The following is a 27,592-nucleotide window of genomic DNA, read 5'->3' as shown; positions in this document are numbered from 1 at the left end:
AACATTGGAGTAAAGCAGCTCTTAGTGAGCAGCGAACAAACAGAGCTTTGCCAACATCTAACAGAAAAGAGACCTGTTTCTATAGCAATTTACACAATGAATTCCTGAGTCAAGAGCTATATAAGTTCATCATTTTAATAGGAACAGCACTGTGTGCAAAATGCCTCAATAATTTCTTGAGCTGGTCTTAATTGCATATGCACAGCCAACAGCAAAGGAGACATGGATAGCCCAAAGGGAACAAAAATGACCCAACAGAGCTGATAAAATCTTCGCTTAACTTTCCCACGTCTGATTTAATCACGTTAGCTGAGGCAGTTTTATTGCTAATCTATCCCAGCAGACCAGAGTAAACTTTATCGGATCTACATTTACCTTGATCTACTGACACGTCCCTTCTACTTTGCTTCTCTACTTTTACCAAACTCTAAGAAATTATTTTCCATATTACAGATTTCACTACTACCAATGCAACACCAGGGAGGATTCCAAACTACTCTAGGATTATCATTATGCAACTAGAAAACCAAAATTTAAAAAAAGTTTAAAATTTAAATTAAAATTTAAATTAAAATTTAAAAAAACCCTTAAAAGTGGTGTGATTAACAGTACTGGACTTCAAGCACTAAGCACACACTCAGCCTATGAGATGTATTGCAAGGAAATACAACAGACAATTCCTATCGGAACAAACCAATGCCAAGAGATTAAAGAAAGCAGGGCAGAAAGGGGAGAATTGACAAGCAACACGCAAGCTCAAGAAAATCCCCCAATGTTATATTAGGAGCTAAGCAAAAGTAAGTTTAACGAGTCGCTTTAACACTAAAGCAGCTTTTCCACATTCTTACTAATAACCATTGCTCAAGAAATGTTGGTGAGAAACAGATGGGCTGGCAGGACCCAGATCTCACTTGTGGAGTAGGGAAGACAGCAATACCTCATTCTGACACATAAAGGAAATGCATTGCAGATAATTCTCTTTAAGCTCATGTTAAAGAAAAAATATGCTGAAGACAGCACATTTCTCAACACTTGGAAGGCACAGGACAAATCAAAACAAGAAAGTTGATGTCAGACCTCACAACCATCTGTCTGCAAAACACAGGGAAACCCTGAGATCCCATGGAACTTCACCTCTATTGCTCTTTGCTTAATTAGATTTCTTGGCTCAGCAGGTTCAACAGGAAAACAGCATTCCAACCCAGCATGCTTCATCCAGAGATACTTTATACCAGCTCTCCCCCTCCTCTTTCCTCTATTATAGTAAGGCTACATTTTAAACACAAGCTTTTTCTTAAAGAGTTTAAGCAGGATACACAATTGAGCAACACAGCAGCTAATTAACAAAAAAAAATCTCAACTGCAAGTAATTATTTATAACGGCTGAAAGAACAAGCAAGGTGGGATGCAGCATGGAAGCACACATATTAAATCACTGCAACCTAATTAGAAACAAACTATCAATGACCTAAAAAGATTCATTCTTAGCTCTGATTGGATCTTCTAGAAAGAAAAAGGTTCTTTCCTGTCACCATAAACCAAAACTGCTTAATAGCTCAGACTCCCTCTGGTGTCCCTTTTTTCTGTACAACGCAATGTTTACTGTGAGTCAACAACAGACCTTCAGTACTAAACTGATGCTCTGCTGGCGACCCAATTAATGCTTCACAAAAGTTCCAGCTGGCTTTCTCTCTCTGCCTGCCTCCCACCCCCTTTTTTTTAATTAAAAAAGAAGGATGCTCATAGAGCTTCTTTGCTGTACAAAGAGTAACAAAAGCCACCCAGGCAGTCATTCTGCACCCATCCATCACGGCTAAACACGATGCTCACAGAAGGCCTGAAGTACCAAGATAAGGCACAGCACTACTCCATCTAGCGGCCTTGGCTCAGACAGTCCTAACCCCATTTCGCCTCTCCTAGCTGGTGGCTGTGACCACGCGACTTTGTTTCCTTTGATTTTACTGTGCTGCAGCGAGCAAAGGCTTTCAGCAAAGTTATATCACAGCCAAATTATATGCACCTGTAAAACCAACAATCTCTCCCATGAGATCCTTCAGAAGCTCAGCAAAACCATCTCAGGCAGAGCATCACCTTTACAATTAAGTGTAGATAAAGGGTGCTGAGACACCCAGCCCCTACTCCCCACACCAGTGTCTTAACCACAATTCTGCATTCAATTCCCACTTCCCTGATGTTCTAGCATACAGGAGAGCACATATGGACATATACACCTTAAACATCAATTCTACACTTAAACGTCAGCATCAGCCACTAGACAGGAATTCTCCAGAACTTCTCCCAAAACAAAAAAGTGTATGGGAAGTTAAAAATGAATAGCAAAGACTGCATACAAGCATGGATCTTTTTCCTTGGAGCTACTGTTAGAAAATTAGGTCACTAAAAAAACACAGCAGCAACATGTAGACGGAAAGCAAATAAAAACCAAGCCCTCTAGCATCTTTTGAATAAAAGGAAACCTTGGAATGAAAATTAGTATTTTTAATAATTGCCTAATCTAACAACAGACTTGTATTTGCACAGATGAAAACCAAAATTTTTGCCTGGTTAACGATGGCATTTTAAAAATGGGAGAAAAGAATTTCTTGTTTCTGCATCAAAAAAAGCTTTTTTTTTTTTTTTTAAGAACCTATGTATTATTTTCATTTGTAAAAAACGAACAGCAGGTGCAACAGTTGACTTCTGTGACGCGCTGACACAGTGGTAAGATTTCCCTTTACCTTTCTACCTTTCTGAAATGTGCAGAAAAAGCTGAAACCAAATCCAAAGGAAAATTAAAACTTGCAAGAATGAACTTACATGGGGAGAAATTTTGCTTCTCCATACAGAAAAAAATGGATGGGAGGCAGTTAAAAAAAATATACAACAAATACCATTCATTTTTCTTTTTTAACGAAAACAGTGTCAAAACTTATTAAGGGAAGTCGAGTTCAAAGCAAGAACACACTAACATTGCTTTCTGACACGAATGCAAGGTGGCTACATCAGTAAGATTCCATCAGACCACTGGGTTTATTTTCACTAAAAAAACCCCATGTGACTAGTACAGTGCCCTAGCTCATCACCACTAATCTCAAAATTAAATTTGTATCATTTCCCATTCTGCATATAGAACTGTTGCTCATGGAAACAAATCATGCACTGATCACTTGCGAGACTATATCCACATTATGAATAGAAGTGAGGAAAGCCTGCAGCATCTTTCTCCTGCTGGGCAAGTGTAGATTCTAATCCGTTCAACTCCGATGGAAAAAAAGAAATCTGTGAGATAAATACTTCAGTCCTGGTCAAGAGGAAAAAGTTATACCCTCTCACATCACAGAACAAGAAATTATGAGAAATACTGTTTCTGTGAGAATTTTACCTTGCACTTTGCATACAATGTAAATTAGACTACCTGAGAACGTATCATTCACGGTTTCTGTTCTCTTTCACTAGAAAAGAGTCAAGCAATGCAGAAAGCCCTTAAAAACTAGGAAAACTCCCTGGTGCGCCCTACTGGGACAACTTAAGCTGGAGAAATCGGCACACAGTGTTACAATTATAGTCAATACAATAGTTCCAAATTTTTTAGCTGTTAAAAACCACCACACAAATATTTCTGACCTAAAATGTGATCAGGGTAAGAGGAATGAGACATTCACCTAACCTGAGGTACCAAATCAAGCATCTGGGAAAGCTGCTTCCTTCTCAGCTGATATCTTGTCTTCTCTTATAATTTTCCAAATTATTATAGTCTGCAGTTCACACTCTTCTGGCTCAGGCATTCTGACACTGATCACTACTGAAGGAGTTTTCCAGGGTCAATGGAACAGCAGCAGCAGCAAGTTACGTGCTGCTCCTGCCCTTCAGCTGTCATCTAATAATCACACAGGGAAAATACAGAAAAACAAATTTATAGCCCACAAGTCTTACCTTTTTCTTTCTTCTCTCCATCTAGCAATCTCTTCTGGGCTATCCAATTTTATTCTTTTAGCACCAGGTGCATGTGCCTAAGGAAAAGGTATTTCACAGGTGTTTAAAAGGGGAAGGAAAAAAACCACAAGTTAAAAAAGAAAACATCATTATGTCAGCTATAGTGGTACCACACTGTTTTCATCTCCAAAACTGGTGAGGCTGTACACAGAGATGATAAAATGAATCCATTTAGAAAACCCCATAGTATTTAACATACTTTCATCCACAATATTGTCTTAAAACAGATTCTCCTCAGAGGTGATACATTTTCTTTCCACCTGAACAAAAGCAAACCACTGAAGAATGAGAAAAGGGGCTATAGTAAAGATAGCACAGACTCATATTTTGGGCCCAGAGGGTTACCTACATTCTTCCAGTGTATCTGAACAATCTTCTCATGTGCACTGAAATTGCAACCTTCTTCTGTGCACTGCAAGATAAGAGGGTGAACTTTAAACACACCAATTTACACAAATAATAAACAAGCCTTTGAGCACACTTCAAATAAACTCAGTGCCAGTTGCCTATAGAGTTTGTTACACAGGCTGTGTAAGCTACCCTGTTTGCAAACGAAGGTGACTGTAAAAGGAGCAAGCACAGATAATGTACCTTTAAATTTCATCTGATTTTAGAATAACCAGTGTAGCCAATGTATCTCATAACTGAAGAGAAAGTGAAGTTTACCTAAGATAAAAATTTGCAAGACTCTCCAATTTCAAATTTAGATACTTTTCAATAAATGAGATTTTTAAAAACGTTTTTCACACAAAAACTGTACATGCTATAGTGATGTCAATGAATTAATTCCCACGACTTAGCAATACTTCAAAAGAAAAACAGTTTAAAAGGCTTCAGTAATAAAACCAAAAATACAGCTGAAGCCTCCCCTACATACAGCATTCAGAAAAAAAATCCCCCACTAATACTTGACATAGCTCTGGAATCTCTTTCCTATGTCTTCTGTTCAAAGAGTGACTACATCTAACAGCTTGCCAGGCACAAAGGTAAAAATCAAAGTGCGAATAAAAGAAGCCAAACTCATCAACCTGTTTATGCTGTGAAATATGTTCATCATACTTCTCCTGGTTTTTATAGCCACGGTCACAGGTATCACAGTAATGAGAGAAGACTGGCTCTTTTTTCTTTTTGGTCTGAAAAAAAGAAAAAAAAAATAGAAGAAATAACCTCAGGATTGTAGTTACAAGATATTCCTGTATTTAATTAGCTGTGAAACACTATTACTATTTTTGTTAATAAAGCAGCTGCATGTTTCAAAAGTTTCAAAGATAAGCTAACATAACATCAAAATTAAGTTAAAATTACTAATCTTCTAAACAAAGTGCCCTGCACCCAGTTCTTCCCACTACCACCTTTCAATCAATTATTGCTTCTGCAAACACACCAGTCTGCTGGCACAGACTTACTGAGGGCTGTGGGATTTAGGTCAAAGCCCCACATCTCTTCCCTACCAAGACAGACCATGACTGTTCTCCCATGATATGTACAAGTTCAGAGGGCAGCACAGACCCTTCCTTCTCCCACTACACACATCAGTGTCATCTGGCTGGCTGGTTTTGACCATGTAACAGAGCACTAATGTAATCTAGGCAGTCGGGCATCACCATGGTAGGTGACATAAATCTGTGTAAGAATTTGGTTGACAGGTATCTTTCAAGAGTTACAGACTGTCACATGTTTGCTCTCTTGTAAGGGCAAGCATGTTAGACAGGAGAATGGGATCTCTATAGTGCCTTGGGCCAAGTCCCACAAGACTGATACCATCACAGAATGACAGAATGGTTTGAGTGGGAAGGGACCTTCCAAGATCATCTGGCTCCAACCCCCCCACCACAGGTAGGGACAATCTATGACTGGGCCAGGCTGCTCAAAACCCCATTCAATTTGGCCTTCAACACTTCCAAGGACAGGCCCCAGTCACAGCTTCTTTGGGAGATCAGTATCTCATCTTCTTCACAGTAAAAAAATGTCTTCCTTATGTCCAATCTAAATCTATTCTCCTTCAGTTTAAAACCATTACTCCTCTTCTATCACTACAGGCCTTACTATAAAGTCTGTCCCCATCTTTCTCCTAAGTTTCCCTAAAGTACTGAAAGGATGCTGCAAGGCTCTTCCTGAAGCCCTCTCTTCTCCAGGCTGAACAACCCCAGCTCTTTCAGGATAGGTGCTCCACCCTCTGATCATTTTCATGGCCTTTCCCTGGAGCCACTCCAACAGCTACCTGTCCCTTTTGCGCTAGAGACCCCACTCCATACCTTTGGCTTGTTACTTTCTTCTGGACAATGTTTACTAAATGCAGGCACTTGCTTGCCGTGCCACTTCTGGGAGAAATTACCATTTCCACCTTCAGAAGAGAGAAAAAAAAGATGAGCCATTCATAGATACAGCTGGTAAAACACCCCCTTCCTACCTAGGAGGGCAATGCAGAAGGGTCTAGGGACGAGACAAGAGAGGGCTGCGTGACCAACATGCTTGGAGGTAGAGTCCTCCAGCCCCAAGGGTTCAGGGCAGCCCCGGGGCCCCTGCCTGCGTGGGATGGGAAGGAGCCCATGGGCCCAAGAGAGGGCTTCTCCCCTGCCCCTCACCAGCGTGCGGGCCCTGCGGTCGCGCTCCGTAGGCCGGCGGGAACCAGGCGGTGGGCGAGGCGTAGCTGTGAGGGGGAAGGAAGCTCTTGGGCTGTGAGTAGCTGTCCGCAGCGGGGTAGCGCTCGGGCTGCGGGTAGCTCTGAGCAGGCGGGTAGCCCTCGGGCTGCAGAAAGTTCTGGGCAGGCTGGGAGTAGCTCTCGGCGGGAGGGATGCTCTGGGCGGGTTCTGAGTAGTTCTCAGCGGGCGGGTAGCTGTCGGCGGGTTGCGAGTAGGACTCGGCGGGCTGGGAGTAGCTCTTGGGCTGCGAGTACGTGTCGGCGGACGCGTAGGTGCTGGGCGGCGGGTGGCTGTCGGGCGGCGGGTACCGGCCGGACGGGGGGTACGGCACGGGGGCAGCCCAGAAGCTCGTGTCCCAGGAGGGCGGTGGGCAGAAGAAGGGTGGGGGGATGCCCGGCGGAGGCAGCCCCGGCGGGGGCGGCGGGTACCAGGCGAAGGGGTTCATGTCGGGCGCGGAGAGGCCGCTCGGATACAGACCCTGCTCCGCGGTGCGCTCGTACCACCACGTGGGGCCGCTCCGGCGGCGGCCGCCAAACGCGTCACGTCCGGGCTGAGGAAGGCGAAGCCTCCGGGCGGGCGCGGCGTCATCCGCCAGCGCCGCAGGGTCGGCAGCGGGGAAGCGGAGCGGGGCGGCGACAGGGAGCGGGCTGCCCTCGGAGCGGGCTGCCCTCGGAGCCGGCTGCGCCATGGCCCGCCAGCTCATCGGCCCCGCGCTGCCGCCCGGCTTCCCGCGCCGCGCCGAGGCCGAGCCGGGCGAGGACTTCAGCCAGGGTGAGAGCACAGGGATGCGGCGGCGGTGGCGGAATAGGGAGGCCCCGCAGGCGGTGTTCCATAGCGTGAGATGCTCTGTGAGCGGGATAGAGCGGCTCTGCAGCCCGTCTGCCACAGCACGGGATGCTCCGTGGGTGGGACAGTGGGGCTCTGCAGCCCAGTGTGTCACAGTGCGGGGTGTGCCAGTGCGGCACCTGGATGGAGCTAAACTTCCCGGGGGGGTTATTACAGTGACTTCTTCACAAAGCGAACAAACAAACAAAAGAAAAATAAGGCGCCTTATGCGATGGAATGCTACAGACATGGAAAGCTCTAAAACTCGCTTTAGAAAATACTGCCTTGAGTCGTTTACTTTTGTCCCGCGTGCGCTTTGAAGCCTCTGCTCTTCAGCAGCTCCAAGTGTAAAATTAGTGGGCAGAAAAGGAGGCTGGGCCTATGCAGTGTGCTTTCCTTTGCCAAGCCAACCCACTTCATCAGCTGTGGTTTTCCAGGCAGTGTAGCTCAGGATGTGGGGCAGACTGGCGGTCAGTGGGGCTGTGGTGCCTCGCCTGCCAGGGTCTCTCCTGTTGAGAGCAGTCACATCAGAAGTGGGATCCCACCGAGACCGTCTGACTGCCAGGCTGGCTCTTCTGCAGTGGAGCTTAGTCCCCCCACTAAAAGCCTTGCATCTTCTCTATCAGTAGTATCTCTGGAAGCAGCACTTCGAGCGTTTGCACTCCTTGTCTTTAATCCCGGCTCCAGGCACTAGTGCATATGTTCAGTTTCTGGCGGTGTGTCAGTGACCATTCGATTACTCTGAAGAACGCTCTGATGGGAAAGGTTTGCTGTGCTTGTCTGCTCTCTAATTTTTTAATCCAGAAGAGGGAGCAATAGGAAGAGGGACAAAGCTGCTGCATTAGCTGACACCATGGCAACATCAAGCTCTGGGTCCGGATCTCAGCTTTGTGTGGAATCCCTGACTACATGAGCTGATGCTCCCTTTCCTGGTCATATCTGTGTTAGTGGCTCATTCACTTTCCATCAACACACTGCTGCATGTTGCAAGTATCTGTATCGTGTACGAATCCACTGAAAAAAAAAAGTTTAACTTGTCATTAGGCCATGGGTTTGTGACATCAAGTGTTTCAGCAGTGTCTAGTCCAGGTTACTCAGCCGAGTTTGTCCACTCTTTGTCCCAGTGTATATCAGTTCCATGGTATTACAGTTGCACTGGCAACTGATCCAAGATCTGCTTGTAAATTTCTGTGTGAAGTGGGTGAAGGACTTTATTTGCCTTTGAAAACAAACAAAAGCCCCAAACTCCAGCTACTGGGAGGTTGTTTGTCTTTAAAATTTTCACAAACTTTTCCTGACTTTGACTTACAGCAGCTAAGTGTTCCTGCTCACCCCATGAGGCAGACTGCTGCAGTGCAGAGGAAGAAACGAGAGCAGGTACTTCGGCATAACACACTTTGCTGTACAGAACTACAGCTCCATCTGGAGCCCTGCACTTGGAGTGACAAAAATCATGCAGTGGGGCTGCCACAAGTACCTTCTGCTCTGGAACATTTGCTGGGTCTTGAGTCAAATGGGTCTAGAATTTGTTCTGTAACAATTTCCCTTGTGTTTTCTAGTATTTTAAGAGAGGCTTCACCTTTTAAAGCTGAGCAGCTTTTCCAGTATTTTTCCTGTCGTAGTAGTCTTCACTGATATTGGAGCTGCTCATTGCTTTTCTTTAAGAGCACTTGTTTTTTTATTCTACTTTCATAGCTTCTGACTCTGAACAGCAACAAAGTAGGACTTTGAGCAGCCTGTGGCAGAGAAGGCTCTCAGACAGGCACAAGAGAAGGCTTTCAGACAGACACAAGAAATAGGAGAGTGATTATGTATGATTATGATTAGATTTATTGCTAATACATTCCTTCTGGAGGCAATCCACCTGGGAGCTGTCTGCAGCTGTGGGAGACTAGTTGGCCCACTCTCCAGCAGCATTTTATGCCCTTGTGCAGGCTGATTTGCACCACAGTCAGTAGCAAATATCTCAGCCCCCCTTGAACCCCACTCCCACCACCCCTTTGGATATGAGCATCCAGACACTTTCTCCCGCAATACCCACTGGTGTTCTTACCATGGGACAAACTACATTGCCCATAGACTACCTCCACTTCTCTGGTGTCAGAGAAGCAATGCTAGTAATACTTCTGTGACCCTTAATTGGGAACAGAATGGAAGCAAATGGTAGTTGGACAGACCCAAAAGCTCCTCCCTGGTAAATCCTTTACCTTCTTCAGCTTGTCCAACCCATGGGACACACTCATTTCCTGATTCTCCACTTCATGGTGGTGCTTTGGAGCTGGCTTAACTGTGTTCCTGCTGGAAGAATCATACTTCTTTGGCCCATTTGTCCCTGCCTCTGCACCGTCCTTGTACCAGCAGGAGAGAAGTGCTAGGGAATGGCTAAAAATAGCCAGAGATGCAGAAGGGAGTTTTGTCTGTTTCAGCATTGAGGCCACATTTGTTACAAAACAGATGTGTTGATGTGATATTTCTGAATTGATCTACCACTATGCTGGAGGTGAAAGGCCCTGTCTGTCCTTGAGAGCTTCCCAGTGCATGTCTGGTGGTGTGGTAGAGTGCTTAGAATCCCAAAATACAGCAGAAATAACCCTAGCAAAACAAAACAAAAAGTAGCTTTTAGTTTGGTTTCTGAATTGAGTTGACTTAGTTTTCAGGCAGATAGTCACCAGAACGAGCTCATTGGAGAAGACAAGTCCGAGAAACATTAGTAGGATGATCACTTCTAGTAGCTGTGAAACATTCACTTTAGTCGCACTTGGTCCTGTTTCTCACCTCTCTATCCCCAAAATTTTCTTCTCATTCTTTTTTATCCCATTGTCCTACTCTGAATTGTTCTGAGCTCTGGTTACTTTGTCACTTTTCTGTTGCTCTACCATTGCTACATCCATTTATCCTCCTCACCTCATTAGTTTTAGTTTCCTGACTCTTTGATCTTTCCTCTGTTCTTCCTTTCATCTGTATTTTTCCACTTTTCCCTGGCTTTTGGGGAATTTCACAGACTTTTGATTAGATCTTGGACTCCCTCCTCACCCTTTTCTTTCTTTGCTCCCAGAATTTACACTTAGCAATTCCCATTCCTACCTTTCTACTCTTTCTTGTGGCACCCCAATCATCCTGATCCGTATCTTTGCCTGTGCTGGTTGTTAGTCTCAGTCAGTACCATGATCATATTAATTTTTAGTCCCAAGTCTTTTTCCCCTCCATTTCTTTTCACCATGTGCAATGACTTTTTCTTCCTCAAGCTTTAAATGCCATTTTCCCTTCATTAGTCAGTCTCTCTCTCCATTTCTGGTTGTCCTGCTTAGGCTGCAGTTCCGTGAACAAACAGTTCTTTCAGGGGAGTGCTGTGGTTTGCAGTGTTCTTTTTATGCCTCTTAAGTTCCCTGATCCAGTTTATTGCATAGCCCATGCAAACAGTTTTGCCAACATAACGGAGAGGAATTGGGATGAAAGGATGTATGTTAGCCCTGGTGTTGGACAGCATGACAGTAGGACCAGTCTCCTTCCTTAAATAGTTTTGGTTTTACTAGTTCTGTGCAGCTCACAAAGCTGCTCCTAATTTCTCTCTTCCTCTCTGGTAGCAGACTCACCAAACTGCATCTGAGTTTGTTCCTTTCACTTCTAAGTCCTTTCTTTTGCATTTAGAGCAAATAAAGTCTGCTTGCATGATGTCAGGGCACCAGGTGGCTGGAGAAAGCAGTTGTGCAGGTTTTGTCTAGGCTTTAAGTGCTTTTTTCCAAGTGGTGCTTTTTGTACCAAAAGAGGAGACTTCTTGATAGCAGTTTTTATTCTTATTGATCATTCATCTATTTGTTTCCTTTCATCTTGAATTTATTTTACCTTTATAGGCTAGGGTGTGGTGTTTGGGTTTTTTGGGGGGAGAGAGAAGTGGTTTGTTGGGCTGTTTTTTTCCCTTCATAGTGCTGAAATGGATTTGTATGTCCCAGTTAAAGTCTTTTCCATTAAAACAGGAAACAAAGAAGTGGCAGATCTGCCTGGATGCTTTGTAACTAGTGGACTGTCCTTCTGTGTTTCTTGTGCTGAAGATGATTAAAAGCTTTGTGAGGCTCACTCAAAGGACTCAATTTCTGTCTAGCCTTTGTCAGCTAACAATGGAACCATAATCTGCATCAGGCTGTATTTTGTACTATCAAAAGGTTGTAGTTCTTTAACTGGAGAAGTCATTTCCTGGTACCATTTATCTTTTCATCTGACCCTTGACTATTCATAAAGGGAACAATGTCTTTTCCTCACCAAAACACCTCTCTGTCCTGCAAGTCTTGTACTCAGTGCTTGCGATATTAAGAGGAGGAATGGTGTCTGTGTCTCAGGATGCTAAATCATCAGTAGAATCAAATCTCCATTACACGGGAACATGGGCTGTTTGTTTGTACTGTTTGTGTAAATGGGTGCTGGCCCTGTGTGTGTTGCCCTGCATTGGGAAGGCCTTGTCTTGGGACCATTGCTGGTTTTTGCTTGCTCCAGCTGTCTCCTTGTTGGTTGAGCCTGTGAGAGTATCTGTGTTAAGGGTCTTGTTTGGGGGGCATTTGCTTTTAGGATCAATGGCTAAGCTGCTTCTGAATCCACTGCACATGGTACTATATCCAAATAAATGTATAAAGATCAGTGTCTGCTGGTGGGCACAGTGCCAGAAACAGCTCAGGCCTGGTAGCAGTGTTAGTGTCTGAATTTTAACTTCGCTGAGATATTACCCCAGAGGGTGTAGGTTTGACTGGAGCATGAGAGCTCCATCCACTGCCCTGGCCTTCTGACAGCAACAATTCTTTGAATTAATTCTCTGAATGCCTAAATCATCCTTTTTCAGCAGAGTACTTAAATCTGTCCTTGCTCTTCGCATTTAGCTGAACTGGAAATAACCTTAATAATAGTTAAACCACTCCTAAAGCAGGCGGGCAGTTAATGTAATGCTTTATGGTCACAAATGCTCCAGTTTAAGAGTTTATGGTCTCCCACGCTGTGTATGTACAGATGATGTGTTTCTTCACTAGTAAGCTTCAAATGCTTTTTTAAGGTGGTAGTTTCTTTTAAATATACTGGTTTATGCCACATCCATTGTACGGTAGTTGTTATATAAAACAGGGCTTTCTAGTCCTGTTCCAGAAGATGCTCATGTAGTAAAGGATTAGTGATGTCCTAAGTCAGAACAGTTCAGGACAGGATGTTGATGGAAATACTGTGCTGAAAGAAGTAACTTCTAGAAGTTTGTTTAGGTATCTTCTCTAAATGCTAGAGAGAACAGTGATGGAATAAACTTAATTCCAAGTAAATACGTGTTTTGGAAATGCCATGATAGATCATGGCATTTGAAACCTTTAATAAGTATCCTTATTAAACCTGGTCTAGTAGAAGGTTCCCTGCCCATGGCAGGGAGATTAGAACTAGATAATCTTTAAAGTCCCTTCCAGTCCAAACCAAATCAAATCATTCTGTGATTTTATGGTCCCAAATAACTCTGGATGTTCAGTTGCAGGACCAGCACTGCCTCCAGGCTACAGAAGCAGCTGTAGCTCAGAAACTCCTGACAGTGATGACGACTCAGAATCGCTTCCTCTACCCAGAGACACAAACAGAGATTCTGAAGAGGAGACAGAAGGAGATCCAGCACCCAAGTGAGTGTGTTCTTGGGTTATTTGTATATTTATATTGTATTGCAAATGTTATGTGTCTAATTTATGAGAAAGGGACAATGTTGTAGAAAAAAAGGTAAACTGTTCCTGTGTAAAGCTTTTGCTTATGTGTTCTGCATATTCTTCATGGCCAAGAATGTTCAGCTGACCTGTTTGACACCCCTAGGGTGGAATTAGGTTATTTGGGGCAATCAGATCTTTGCATTTATATGTTTGATTTTAGTTCTGCAATTTTGCATGTTTACGCTTAGGACAGACACCACTTACCATGTACATAAGTATTTGATGCTTGAGTTTTGCCCTGGTTTTTGTATACAAGCTCACTTTGAGAGGCCATAAAACTGTTTATGGACAGGAATTTATGCATTCAATTAAGTCAACTCTAATGAAAAAACCTGAACTGTTTAGCAAGTAACAGGAGTCTGCAGATACTCTCATTTGTTGGGTTCGTTACTCACAATTTCTGTGTTAAGAATTTGTATGTGTTTGCTCTAAGCCTTGTGTAAGAGACTTGAAGGCCAGTATGCCATCTTAATGAGTGCTAGAGTAATTATTATTCATTTTTTTCTTGTTTTCTTAGTCAATAGTTTTTCAGCTAATTAGAACTGAGCAGGAAAAATACTACTCAACATGCAGACAGTGTATAAAAATGGAGAAAGAAGTGTGCTGAATTTTAAATTACTTTGTGACTAGAAAATGGTATTTCAACATTATACTAAACTTCTTTCTACAGCAAAAGCATTCTTAATGTTGTTTTTTAATATTTTTTTTCTTTTTTTAAATGTCAGAACATTTTTGAAGTGAAGCTTAGACTCCCAATTTTTTAATGGCTTCAAATCATTTTGGATCCTTTTACACCGTTTCCTTGGTAACGGCAGGGTATTTAGTACAGAAGACCCTATGAAATAATGTTATGTGTTTTTTTCTTTTTAAAATGTAGATAATTGCTATGCATGTCAAGGTAATTATTAAGTGAAATCTGTATTTGCAGAAAGCCAAAAAGTATTAATGAAGACGACGATGATGATGGCTTTTTTGGGCCAGCTCTTCCTCCTGGATTTAAAAAACAGGATGATTCTCCAGAGAGGTAATTAAAATGGAGTTTTATTCAGATTCTTTTCCTTAAAACACAATTATTTTAGATTAGATATTTTGTGTCACTATTACAGAACACTTCAGTTGTGCACTTCAGGTGATTAGAGCTAATGCTTCCTCCATGTTCTGAGAACAAGAACAGCATTCCCTTGAAACAGAACACACAGCCCTCCTAGAGCAGGTTGGAAGGAGAGTGAAAGAACTAATGTGAATTTTCTGAGATGTACTTTGGATGTCAAATTTCCTCCATTTCTTTTCAGAGGTCTCAGATCAGTGGAGAAAAAACAAATTACGGGTACAAGGACCCATAGTTCTGTAGTTCATGCTGGTCTGTGAGGAACTGGGGCAGTTACCTTTTGTGTGATGCCATACCATCTCATTTGCTAATGCATCAAGGAGTATTGCTTACGTGTCTCCAGGTACAAAACTACCCTGAACGCTGTAGGTTTCTAGAAAAGAGGCTGTGAGGTGTACACAAATAAGCATTATTTATGGTCTCTATCAGGAAGCTTTCCATTTGATTGCTTACAATTATAAAATACTTCCCCCAAAAAATATGATACGGATTTTCTATACTGAACTCAACTGTGTCTCAGAGCCTTTTAATCTTTACATCAATCTGTGCACTTCCTTCTTTAATTTGAAGTTATAGTCCATAGTGGAATTGGTGCTTCCAAGGGGATACTTCTTGATGAGAAGTCCAAGAGTCCCTTGATCACTTTTATCTTCCTCAAAGCAATAGGGAGTTGGTAGATAAAATAAAGCAATACTTGCCTGTCAAGGATGAGTTTTCAGTTCCAGGAAGATGACTCAATTTACTGTTGAGCTGTGTGTGTAATATACCATCTCAAAAAAAATTTCAAAGTTAAATTTCTGGATTTTAGTTTGCATAAATTTTTATGATGCTTGGCAGCAGCTAGGAAAACAAGAATTTATGTAACTAAGGCTATTTGGAAGTATCCTCCTTGTGTACGTTTGGTTACACTTTAATCAAAAACTCTTTGGTAGTTATGGGTATCATGCTCAGTGGGATCATTTGGTGCTTTGATGGTCCCACAAACAACTAATGTTTTTTCCTTTTTCTTGTGTTCTATATGCGCAAAATATTACTTTAATTATAAAATGTAGCAGGTCATTAAAAAGAATGTATTCTCTAATAAAAAAAAATAAATGCTTGTAACTTCTAGTATCAGCAGAGGTAGCCTTCTTGCTTTCTTGATTTTTGACATGAATACTTGTGGTAAAATGGAAGGGGCCATTCACTCAAGAGTTGGACTTGATGATCCTTTTGGGTCCCTTCCAACTCAGAATATTCTGTGGCTCTGTGACACTGAGGCAAGAGTCTGCTCTGTGTCTGTGATAGATTAAAGCAGTAGAAGGCACTTGGCACCCGCTCTGTTCTTTTCCTACCTCACCATACAATTGCTCCTAGCACGCACTGAGAAAGCAGATTGAGGAGAGCTGTTTCGCACCAGCCTCATTCCCTGAATAGGTGGGAACGGTGTGATGTGTGGGAAGAGCCTTGTCTGCCTTCCGCCCCCACACACCTGGGAGTCTGGGAGGCTTGTAAGCTGTGCAGGGCGCAGACACGATGCTGCTGTCTCCCTGCTGCATTGCCCTTAGCCTTGAGCAGATTGCCAGCTGCCAACTGAGCCATGAATAATTGAAAAAAATGCAGGTCGTTTGTTTCAGTGTATGGACAGGCTGTTTATTAGTTCTGTGTGACATGCTCGTTCTTTAGAAAAGCTTTTATTCTCTCACATCTTTTCCAGACTTGTCAAAGCAACATGTTCATGATTAGGGGCAGCTCATGTGGCAATCTGCAGCTTGTTGAAAATGGTTTGAATCATTCCAGAATTAAATATATATGTGAAAAGATTTCCTTCAACTTTGGAGATTATATTACAGTTTATCAATGTTAGACAGAAGTGCAGCACTCATAAATATTTCTGAAGTGTTCACACATCAAGGGAAAGAGCGAAGGTGATCTTAAAAAATTTTATGTTATACATCAGAAGAATGCTGAAGTACCCATCTTAAAACGTGCATTAGCAAGGACTTCAGAGTCCAACAACAGGAAACATTCTTTACCATATGTGAAATGCAGTATTCCTTAAATTAAAGCTTGGTCCAAAAGTTTGGGGGGTATTTTTGAACATGTGTAGGTACTGAAGTTGCCTCTAGCAGTAAAATGTGTTTATCAGTTATTTATTAGTAGCTAATGTATTATTAAGTATATTATCAGAGTTAATATATTACTAGTATTTAGATTCAGTTCACCTGTTCAGAGACCCTTTGGACATCCAGGAAACTGTCAAGGATCATGTCCCCTGTGTACTGCTGAGGAAAGACTGAAGAGATGGGGTTGTTCATGTGAGGGAAAAAAAAACATAAGAAGTGGAAAGCATGGGAAGGATGAATATGAGAACTACTTTTCTGTTCCCTAAAAGAGCCTTTGAGCTGTGACAGAATCAAGACAGAGCATTTGAGATTGGTTCTTTATCACAAGTTGCACAGATCCAGCCCACAACAGAGATGTTCGTATATATTTTAGTAGAGAGCTTTTTTTATAGTTTGGTTTATCTGTCTCTCCATGCAGAATAAAGGTACTTCTGTACTAAAATAAAAGATTTTTTTTTGGCTGTAGCTGTGTAAGTTTAAACTCAATCTCTTTAAATTACATTAGGAATTTAAAACATTGTCTTAACAAGAAAGTAGTCAGGAAGGAAGGAAGGAAGGAAAATAAAACTGCAGCAGCTAGGTTGGGGTGGAACTTCAGAATTAACCCAGACTTCTTGCCTGGGTTTACAACCTCACCAGTGCCCTTATCCTAGCCTGAGCTCATATTTATTGCTCATGTCTGTATATCTGTGGTTGGTTCTTCAGCAAGAGTTTGTATCTTTTATTTCCCCTCTTTAAACCCTGACAATAATATCACTACAGCAGAGCTGTGCTGATTAGATTATGTGGGATTGAGTAAGAGCCATAATTAGCAAATTCAGTTCATGTGTTGTTACATTTGATAACCTAAAGCTCACAACTGAAGGTCATAATAAACCAAGTCTGCTGTTATATTGTGAGGATGCTGTCACTCGGATGTCTTCAGGTGACAGTTGTTTGGGTTTTTTATTAACTTTTATTAGCTTTAAAGAATATTATGGTGGATTATTAAGAGGAACCCGCATTCAGAAGACTTTCAATACAGCAACAGCAGTTTCTTTGAGCAACAGTTTGTAGTATTCTTTTCACCTGTGTAAAAGAGATTCTCACCTTCCTGTGTTTGTGGAGACAACTGAGTCACATTGCTTGCAGAGCTGCTGCTGCTTAAAAACAAATCAGTGAAGTTACCTGAAATCACAAAACTTTCCTTCTCTCTTTCCCACTCCAAGGTAAAATATAATTGGAGCAGTTCACTGTTTCTTCTTATCAAAGGACAGTGAAACTGAGGTGCAAGACAAGAAGGACAAAATTGGGTTTGTTGATTGAGAAGTAGGAGTGTATATTTGTCTTATCACCTTTCATTGCTCTTGAATCTGGTGAAGGAAGCTAGGGAAGAAAAAAATTTATTCCCTTGACTACATCCTGTGACTTTCCTGGTTATTTTGCATCAAAATTGTCTGCACAGGTCCTCCTGGAAAATGGAGACACTCTTACTCAGTTATTTCTACAGTGTGTATGCACAGGGGCACACTTGGCATGGGTAGGAAGGAAAGTCACACTTCTCATTAGTGTTTTGTTTTTATTTTTGTATTGATCTGTTACATTTTTTCCCCCTCAACTGAAAAATCAGGACTTTTTTTTTTTTCCCCTGCTGTCAAGACCCATTATAGGTCCTGCATTACCACCTGGCTTTAGGAAACCTTCAGAGGACACCAGGAGTAGCAGATGTTTCATAGGACCGTCTGTTTCGTCAGAATCCCATCCCCAGGTTTGTGAAAACAGAAGCCTTTTGTTTTAGTACAAGCTATCTGAAATGGTTAAGTTGCAGCCTGAAAGAGACTACTAGACATACTTCTCAGGATGACAGTTTAATTTTGGACCAGGAAGTGTCTGGCATATTTTTGCTGGAGTCAAATACTGGAGCATAAATAAGCCTTAAGAAAAACAAAAGAAACCAAAAAGACTGGTCTGCTTCGTTGTGCTTTTTGGCTGGTAGATAGATGGTGCACTCAATGAACACGAGCTATCTTGGCATCCTAAGCTGCAAGCAGAAGACACATCTTCACCTCCTTAATTTATTAGTGGCTACGACCTTTAAATAAGTTTATCCAAAAGAATACAATCAAGAGTGGCATTTAGTGTCACTAAATTGTTCTTAGCAATTGCAGGATAATACCTGTAACTGGGAGTGAGGTGGTGCAGGACAGTGACACTGGCACACCTTTCTGGTTCATGTTTTTTGACTCTTCTGGTCATGTTAGGTAAAAACTAGGTAGAAGTTCTGTAGTCTGCAATCCCTGGTTGAAAAATGATGTGTGTGCTACTAAAGAACATTCAGGAACAAGATGTGTGATAAAATACAGCTATGGGGAAGATTGAGCTCCCTAAACTTGGGCTTCCAGTACCATTCGGGGGGTTCCAAATTGCCTGTGGGAGGGGCTGTCAAGTAGGGAGTAGCACCTTTAGAGAAGGTCATGCCCTTCTTGAGCAGCACCTTTTAAGCCAGGCAGGAGACCCAAAGACACCAAAAATGGTGCTGGATACCAGTGCTTAGGCAATTGAATCTCTCTCATGCTATGATAAACTGAACATTAATTCCTTGGGAGAAATAATGGTTATTCTGTCTATTTTTAAATACTTACATTTTTACATTTAACTCCCAGACACTATGGGAGATGATAGACACGCCAGGAAGGAAGGATGCAAAGGCTGCTTTGAAACTTCACTTTTTTGGTTAGTGGTTGCAAAGCATGTAATTCTCCAGCCTACTGCTGTGAGTGATGTTGTAATTCATCGTGAAGAAAGATTACCTGACATTTCTGAGATACTCGTCGTCTTATAACTCCAAATAACGATTAAGCAATTTATCATAGTGACAAATCTCTTGAGGCAGAGATATCAAAACTGGTCTGCCTTTATATTTTGCAAACCAAAAAAGTCTCTTTTCTCATAAATACATCTTCTAGCATCAGCTTTTTCAGAGGTATTACAGAACTTACCTTTTTTCTCTTCCTAATAATTATCTTTTTTTTACCTCTTCCTAATAATACTCTTCTTATTATTTTTGAATATGAGTAATTTCTTGTTGGCTTTTCAAAAAATTTACTTAATTATTTTGTATTCAGGTACATCTTTAGAGGCAGCTTATTCCATGCTGACTCTTCACTTTGCATCAGTGAATCTAATGACTCACCACCTTGTGTACTCTCAAGTAATGCTTTGCGCTTCCTGGCTGCACATCCTTGTCATCCTACTCCCATTGCTTTATCACGCACAGTCAGATTGTAGCGAAATCTTTGCACTTTTGTAGATATTGGGCACCTTAGCTTTGCTCCCAGGGCACTGTGTCATCACCATTTCTGCTGGGTTTTGCCTCCCTCCGCATCTGTACTGTTTGAACTTGGAGGGAGGCACCAGTGAGCTTTCTGTACAACCCCTGGCAACTACGAAGACTCTTATTGACATCTAGTCCCTTTCAAACATATTGTTTTAGCCCTTCTCCAAATAATTGCTTAGAATGCAATGTCAGAATCATGGAATCATTAAGTTGGAAAAGACCTCCAGGACTGTGGAGTCCAACCCTTGGCCCATCACCACCTTGTCAACTAGACCACGGAGTTAAGGGCATGTCCAGTCGTTTCTTGAACGCTTCCAGGAATAAAGGAATGGCGGCTCCCCCACCTTCCTGGCAGCCTGTTCCAATGCTTGACAACCCTTTCAGTGAAGAAATCCTTCCTGAAGGGATCCATGAGGGATCAAAGAAGTGAATGACCCAGGGGCCTAGTACCCTGCATGCCACTGGTACCCTATCTTGCGCTTTAATCTTTCTGGCATCCTTTCAGAATCTGAGCTCGAGACAGTTCTTGCAGTGTGAAAGTGTGATCCTTATTAGGGGGATACATCCAAACGCTGCCAGCGATGGTAAAGCCCAAAGTATGGAAGTTGTATGCTTGCGTGTTCCAAATTTACCCACGGCCAGAGGCTGCGTGGCTGTGTGCAGAGCAGTGTAAAAGGAGCAGGGCTTTATGCGCTTCCACTGCCTTTACCAGCAGTCTTGCCTCAGACAAGAGATGCTGCTTTTGGCAAAATGGAGATGAAGGATCCATGTTCAAGTGCTAGTGCAGGTCTAATCCAGAGTTTTAATCCAGGTTTTTGTTGTCTGGGTGATGCATTGCATTAGGTTTATATGCTCTTCTAGACAAAGTCATTCTAATTCTATAAAGCTGAAATGTTTCTTGATGTTCTTAACACTATGGTTGAAAGAAATGTTTTATTTTTGGAAGCTGACAGATAGTAGCGAGGAGGAGGACAATCTTATAGGGCCGATGCCTGCAAAAGGACCAGTGGAGTCTGATGTGGCTAAAGAATTTGAACGCAGAGCTCAGAGAATGAAAGAAAAACTTACTACAGCAGACAGTGTAAGTTGGATTTCTTGATTTCTAATATTTTGTTGCTGGAGTGTATTTGTCTTTCTCCTTGCCTGTTTCTGTGTGAACCTGGTTGCAGTTCTACTCGGGATGCTACATGTTTGCAGGAGTTAACACAAAGAAAATAATATATGATTTCTGCTGGAAGCTGAGAGATTCAGACAGTAATTTTTGATTATGCTTTTTTCACTCTTCCCTCCACCCCTACTTGTTTAGGATGAACCCAAACAAGTTACCAGGGAATCATGGATGACAGAGCTCCCACCTGAGTTGAAAAGCTTTGGATTTGGCCCAAGAACATTCAAGAGACGAGCTGATGACAAATCAGGTGATAGATCTATTTGGACAGATACTCCAGCAGACAGAGAGAGAAAAGCCAAGGTGAGCATTTATTTATTAATTCATATACACCTGCAGGCAGTAGGTGTTACTGATGATCTGTGAAAACAAAGATACCATGGGCTGCTCAGTGAAATTTTTTTTCCCAGATTTTTCTTTGTTATCAAAATTTACTAATTCAGGCTTAAAGATAAAGGCAATGAAATAACAACATTAAGTATCATTGATAGGCATTTTTTTCTGCTCCCTTTTTGCGGTAGTCAGATACTCTGTATCAGCTCATTGACTTTCCAATTAGCATGTGCAGTTTTTTCTTCTATCAAGCTGAGCAGAAAATATCTGATGGCCTCTATCATGGCCTTTACCCTCCAGATTTAATTAAAGTAGATATAGATTTGCTTGCTTTTACTTCAGATCTTCTGATTACTATAGCATGTGATTTTCTTCTACTCATCAGGAAAGAGAGGAGGCAAAAAAATCAAGCAGTAAGGATAATGAAGAAATGGTATTATCTGGGAGAGACAAGAGGCTTATTGAGCAGGTGACTTTGTACAATGTAAGTGTAATCACAAAATACTTCCTCATTTCCTTTAGTTCTTCACTCTTTTCTTCTGGTTCTCATTTCTAATGCTGCTGGTTTCCATGGTGATGCCACTACAGTTCTCCCTTTTAGTGCCCAAACCTACTGCTGTTTTGAGACATTAGAACACTTGGCATTAACGTCAACAAGAGCAGCATTGGGTCCTCTCCAACATGACAGAATTTGGGTTTGTGTATATCGTCTCAGTTTTAGATGGTGCTTTCCTTAAATCATCCTTGTGTCAGGACATGGTTGCTGGGACCTTAATGGAAATATTAGCTTCTTGCTTCATCCAATTACTGACATCCCAAGAACAAAACAATAGTACAGGTTTAACTTCTAGTCCAACATAAGCATTAACCTAAAAGAGGCTTGATGGGCTAAGCAGGTCACTGCATTAATTACCCTATGTCATTAATTACATTAACTACTCATTACAGCAACTTCATTACATGTAGTTTTTCACAATCTCTACAGGAGCAGATAATGTTCACAGACAGATGCTGATTACTAGAAATCTGAATTCCATGTCAAATTCCCTCTCACTTTTCTGTCTGTCAGCCCTGTCCCCCAGAGTGTGCAGACCACTGTCTGCTTACAACTATTCATTCCAGTTCTTCCCTGATGTATGGCCCGAACTCTTATGGAAGGCAGTCTTGTCTCTTGAGAGGACAATTAACTTGACAATCACAGCTTTGGCTTATTTTACATGGGTTATGTTTATCTGGCACTTCTGATAATTTATTTGTAGTTCATTAAATCATGTGTCCCTCCTGACTTGGGAGACTTGCAAATCCAAAGCTATTGGCATTCTGTCTTAAGGTTCTTCTTTAGTGTTTGTTTCTACTGTCACTGTGCATACAGTAAAATAATTTTCATGTAAAACTGTGGGTTTTGCTCTCTACCATTCCATTGCCAGAATAAAACATACTCAGGCCTTTGCTGTTTCTAAGATTCATGGAGTTGTCTCAAAGTTTAAGAACCATGTTTCTTGGGTTGTTTTGTTGTTTTTTCTTTTTGTTAAAGCAGCTCTTTTCTGGTTTTCAGCTGGTTGTTATGGGTGTTTTTCTTTTAAAGTTTTTTCCTCTATTCTTTCCTATTTCTTTCTCCACTGACATTTACCAAGGATACTTCACTAGAATAGAAGATTTCATACTTAAAGTAGTTTCTTCTTTCAATGCTGATGCCACATGCATTCTCTGGTGCAATTTTGTCACCACTGACATAGTTATGTCATGAATAAGTATTGTCTATTTTCTGTTTTCTGTGAGAATCTTTTCTTAGTTCATGCATAAAGTACTATTTTCATGTGTGATGTAGTAAGTGTTTGCAGAGGAAGCGAAGGAAAATCATGAGAAAACAGAGCTGCTCGACTTTCGTACTTTTTGATGAGAGAATTGGTTTAGATACACTAATGCACTCTATCTGAATAAATGAGGGGCCATATGGAAAGCTAATCCTGCTCCTGTGTGAAATCAGCAGAAGTTTTATGTTGTGTTTGGGTTGGATCATGCTCTTTAAGAAATGCAGCTAAAGCCCTTGAGTTGGCAAAATACATGCTCCAGCTCAAACCTGTGACTTCGTCCTGTGGCCTTTCAACAGATGATTCAAAGTTAGGAGCACACATTAAAAAGCCACCATAGTGCATGAAAGATTGAAAGGGTGTCTAGCTTGTTCCTGCCCCTAGCAGTCACCAAATCCAGGTGCTTTGGGGATGTTTGTAAGAAACTAGGCCTGTACTTTGAGGTATTTCTTTTGACATGGTGTCTTCATTCTGACCATAGCAGCAGAGCAACTTTTATATTTCTTTTGCATTATTTTTATAATTTATCTGCATTGTCTGCAGGGATTCAATGATATCGTGGCTATCTACAACATTATGGCTGTCTATATCAGTGAATTATTAGTAATTTAGCCTGGACAAGATTGCTCACACTTTCTACTCCATGTATGCTAAATTTATCATTCTATATCCAGTTACTAAGCTGCCTTCTTTTTCTGGAGTTTTTAGCCTTCCTAACATCAATCTTTCCATTTGGATTTTCTGTGCTGTTGTTGATATTCTTTAATACTTTACTTCCTCTTCCTTCTCATTTTTTCCCAGGAGTCAAAGAGGTCAGAGTCTCTCATGGACATCCATCAGAAAAAGCTGAAGAGCAAAGCATCCGAAGAGAAGACCAAACCTCAGGAAAGAAGGCCATTTGACCGAGAGCAGGATCTCAAAGTCAATCGCTTTGATGAAGCACAAAAGAAAGCTCTTATAAGAAAATCCAGAGATCTGAATAGTAAATTTGAGCACAGTAAAGGCAACATGTTTTTATAAGATGAAAGCATTAAGCTTTTTTGAAGTGAAGTCAATTAAAATTTGAATACTTAATTTTTGTAAGTATTTTTCTGTAAATATTTGTATACCAAATAAATATCTTGATGTTTAACTACTTTTCCTTGTCTGTAAATACTCTCTTAGGGAGGATCATCTGTACTAAAACTAAAGTAGTAAAGGAAAGTCCTGGTATAAAAAAAAATATATAAATTTGCTACTTTAAAACTTTGATACATATATTTTTTGTTTCTAGCATAAAAATAATTAATTAAAATAGGTGGATTTTTAAGGAGCTCTAGATTTGATCTTGCAGTGGAGTTGGCAGTTTTCCCTTTTCTCCTGCCATGCTTAAGATAGTCTTTCTGAACCTGACCTGAAGGCCATGGAAAAATCCCCTTTACATTTGTGTGCAGAACATTGCTTGACTGGAGTTCCTGCTGGGGAGTATAAACTCAAATGGCAACTTTTACATTTGCCCAGGGCTTTTATTTCTGTGATTCTGTGTCTGTACATAAATATAGGTTTATATGTATGCAGAATAGTTTCTATAGCAGGAAGAGCTAGGGGTAGTAGGAGCAGTAAAACCTCAAGGTTTCTAGAGTTAGTTGTAAAATGGTAGTATATGAGAAGAGAAAATCTTATTCAAGTTTCAATTTGTAGGGATTGTCATCAGAAATCCATCTTTTTTTAAGCCCATACAATGTGAAAGTCAAAATAAGGCCTATTTTTGTCCATTAATTTGCAGAGCAGAACAGCTCTTTGTATCCAAAAGGAAATAAATCTGACATTTAAAAAAGTGTACATTCACATTTAGAGTTCTTTACCTCTTCTGTGTGTTAGCAGCAGAAAGGGTTATTAAACACTGGAATGGGCTGCTCAGGGAGGTGGTGGAGTCAGTATCCCTGACGGTGTTCAAGAAACAACTGGATATGGCACTCAGTGCTTTGGTCTACAAGGTGGTGATCAGCCAACCTAAATGATTTTGTGACACTCTGTGTTAATTATTTAAAATTAGACCTGTGCTTTCACCCTTTGTCTCAAATAATGTTTAGGATCCTTCTTTGTTAACAGTTACTGAAAGTACCTCTACATGAAAACAATTTTATATATGAGATGCTGGTAACTTGTTTGGAAGTATAAATACTGTGGGGTTTGCTGTAATTTGAAAAAATTCCTGTAATTTGGAAAAAGGCTACCCTGAGAGATGGTGTCTGGGTTACTTCATGTTTAATGGGGCAGTAACCTAACAAGCTCCAAAAATTAATAGTTAAAAACTTGGTCTTATTTTATTGCACCCATGTGTGAGCTGGAGACACAGGCTTCGTGTGCTGAGAAGTCTTGGAGAGTTTCCAATGTTGCAAATGAGTGCTTACATGGAATGTATTTAGATATCACTCTTTCTTTTATAATAGACTATTTATTCTGCCACCTGAAAAATCTGCTACCTTCAGGCAAAAGAGAGACTGATTTTGTATTGTGTTTGCTTTTTATTTAATCAGTTTTCAGTTTCTGAGCCTTTTGTTTTGAGATGAGAGGAGGGTTTAAAAAAGGGCTGTTTATTTTTCTTCCCATAATATAGACTTCTCTTAGTGCCTCATGCTTTTTTAACTCAGCAAGCAGGGCCTCATTAGGTTTCTACTTTCTGAACAAATGTAGATTTCTTAATTGGAAAAGCAGTATTAGAAATGTCTGGGACTTTTTTAGGCAATGACAGGGTGAGCATGGCATGACCAGCTAAGTCTTCACAGTTGACAAAAAATTACTTCATGAGCACATCGTTCAGTCCTTGCTCATTCAAAGTCTGGAGCAAGGACGAGGGCTGCTTGTACAAAAATTTTGTTGTTATGTGCTCTGTTTTCATTTTTGTTCTTTGGCCCCTCCTCCTCCAAACTGAGGACTGGTCATCAAATGTCACAGATGGCCAGACCTTGCCATCTGGTTGGCTTCCTGCTGTTTGCTCAATGCCCTCCCTGGCCCCATCACAGTCTCCCGCCCTGTCCAGGGCCACGTTTGAGAGAAGAGTTCTCACAACGGGAGTGCAGCAGCCCCTTTGCCATCGTACACTACCCCTCCATATGTGGGACACGTGGTTCTAAGTAGTGAAGCCTTGATGTGAGCTGGGAACTTGGTTTTGACTCTTCCCCCCTCCCCCCCCCCAGCTCTGCGGCAGCTTTTTAAAGACTTGATGATGTCAGTGTTATGAACTTGAGGTGGGGGAAAGTGGAGTTGTTGAGAGTTCAACTTAAGCTTTTCATTACTTTGTGTAAATTGCGTGAACTTTTGAACTGAATTAATACACAAGCTCATCTCTTACTCATGCCAAGCCATTCCCTCAAATAGTCATTAGAACAAGCAGTAACTCAGTAAATTACAAGCTCTGTAAGCTTTTATGGGAAAAGATGAGACATCTACAATTTGGACAAGTTTTAAAGCATTTCTGCTGAAATGTTAGGAGGTGTTTTTTTCAGAATCTCATTTGAAAAACCAGAATCTATTTCCCAGAGAATCTTCACCATAATTACTATGCAGTGTTTCTGGTAACCAGCTCCTAACACAGATTTAATGTATGCTGTTGCTATTCTGCAGTGCCAGCCTGTGTCACAGCATATTGACTCGAGGCGTATCAGGAAACCCTGTTTTGTAAAAAAAATTGTCAGAGAGGTTTTCCTGGATGTGAAAAGTCTACCAGCCTAGATTTTAGCATGCTTGCCTTTGATTTGTGCTGGCATAGACGCCTTTATTTATACTGACATTCAATATTCCTGCTCAAGAGTAGGGCCCCCTCCTTCTGAAATGTTAAATAGGTGTGTAATTCATAGTATAGCCAATAAAAAGAAGGCGTTTGTGGTAGGCATATGATAAATTGGGCGTTTAAAAGAAATTTTAAGGAACATTATATGTTAATAACAAAAAAGAAAGGGAAAATAACCAAAAAACAATCATTGAGTTTGCTGTTACCAAGGAACAATTAAAAGCAATAAAGACATTTCAAGGAAACTTATTGATTGCTTTCTGTGTGTCTTCAGGACAAATATATTGAGCTACCATGATGTTTGAGCTGGAAAATTTTGTTAGAATAAGGTACAGTAATACTTGGGTAAAATCTCTGTCTATGCTTTTCTAATGTAAACACCTAATTGTGGAGTTATTTTTTGCTTTTGCTGTTGCAGAATGGATATTGGTGGATGCCCTGTGCATGTTGGCTTTTCTGGATGAACTGCATTTCCCAAATAATCAACAGCAATAGAAATGTGTTTTATTTAGGGCTTTGATGGCATCATGTTGATAGCACCGAAGTGGCATTGTTAAAATCGCTTTCTTCTAGAAAGAAACATTGAGATGAAATATTGATATATTTCTGTCCAAAAGGAAAGGGTGTTTTCCACATAAAAGAAGATTTTAAATGTTCCAGAAGACTTCAAGAGTCCAGGACTAATTGAGCCTGGGGACTTGTTTTGTTTCTGAAATGTAAATTTGTTGTTATTGTTGTCCAGCCAATTACAAATCACATGTCGATTTAAGAGTCATATAGAATTAAAAATCAGAATCTGGGAAAA

General features: G+C 41.1%; 2 protein-coding genes across 3 annotated transcripts in view; one reads left to right on the top strand and one right to left on the bottom strand.

The window, feature by feature from the left end:
* The window catches only part of NUFIP1 (nuclear FMR1 interacting protein 1), a 21,141-nt gene extending 13,818 nt beyond the window's left edge, over nucleotides 1-7,323 (bottom strand). Inside the window, exons 1-5 of the mRNA XM_048293555.1 lie at nucleotides 6,579-7,323; nucleotides 6,249-6,337; nucleotides 5,022-5,126; nucleotides 4,343-4,405; nucleotides 3,934-4,010 (exon numbers count right to left, since the gene is read on the bottom strand). Of these exons, the coding sequence (XP_048149512.1) occupies nucleotides 3,934-4,010; nucleotides 4,343-4,405; nucleotides 5,022-5,126; nucleotides 6,249-6,337; nucleotides 6,579-7,323 (1,079 nt within the window). The remainder of the gene's footprint in view (nucleotides 1-3,933; nucleotides 4,011-4,342; nucleotides 4,406-5,021; nucleotides 5,127-6,248; nucleotides 6,338-6,578) is intronic.
* On the top strand, nucleotides 7,235-27,592 carry GPALPP1 (GPALPP motifs containing 1). 2 transcript variants are annotated; one of them, XM_048295332.1, is made up of 9 exons: nucleotides 7,235-7,406; nucleotides 8,772-8,837; nucleotides 12,949-13,093; nucleotides 14,103-14,198; nucleotides 18,026-18,134; nucleotides 20,650-20,784; nucleotides 21,010-21,174; nucleotides 21,590-21,688; nucleotides 23,817-27,592. In XM_048295332.1, exons 1-9 carry the CDS (start codon nucleotides 7,322-7,324, stop codon nucleotides 24,033-24,035), a joined length of 1,119 nt encoding a protein of 372 aa, XP_048151289.1. In that variant the 5' UTR covers nucleotides 7,235-7,321; the 3' UTR covers nucleotides 24,036-27,592. The 2 variants fall into 2 exon arrangements, with proteins under 2 accessions (XP_048151289.1, XP_048151290.1); XM_048295333.1 differs by lacking the exon at nucleotides 8,772-8,837 and having other exon boundaries at nucleotides 7,237-7,406.

The sequence above is a fragment of the Corvus hawaiiensis genome, chromosome 2, assembly GCF_020740725.1.
Source record: "Corvus hawaiiensis isolate bCorHaw1 chromosome 2, bCorHaw1.pri.cur, whole genome shotgun sequence".
Classification (NCBI taxonomy): domain Eukaryota; kingdom Metazoa; phylum Chordata; class Aves; order Passeriformes; family Corvidae; genus Corvus; species Corvus hawaiiensis.
Note: the sequence above shows the minus strand (reverse complement) of the source record. Positions and strands in the feature narration are given on the sequence as shown.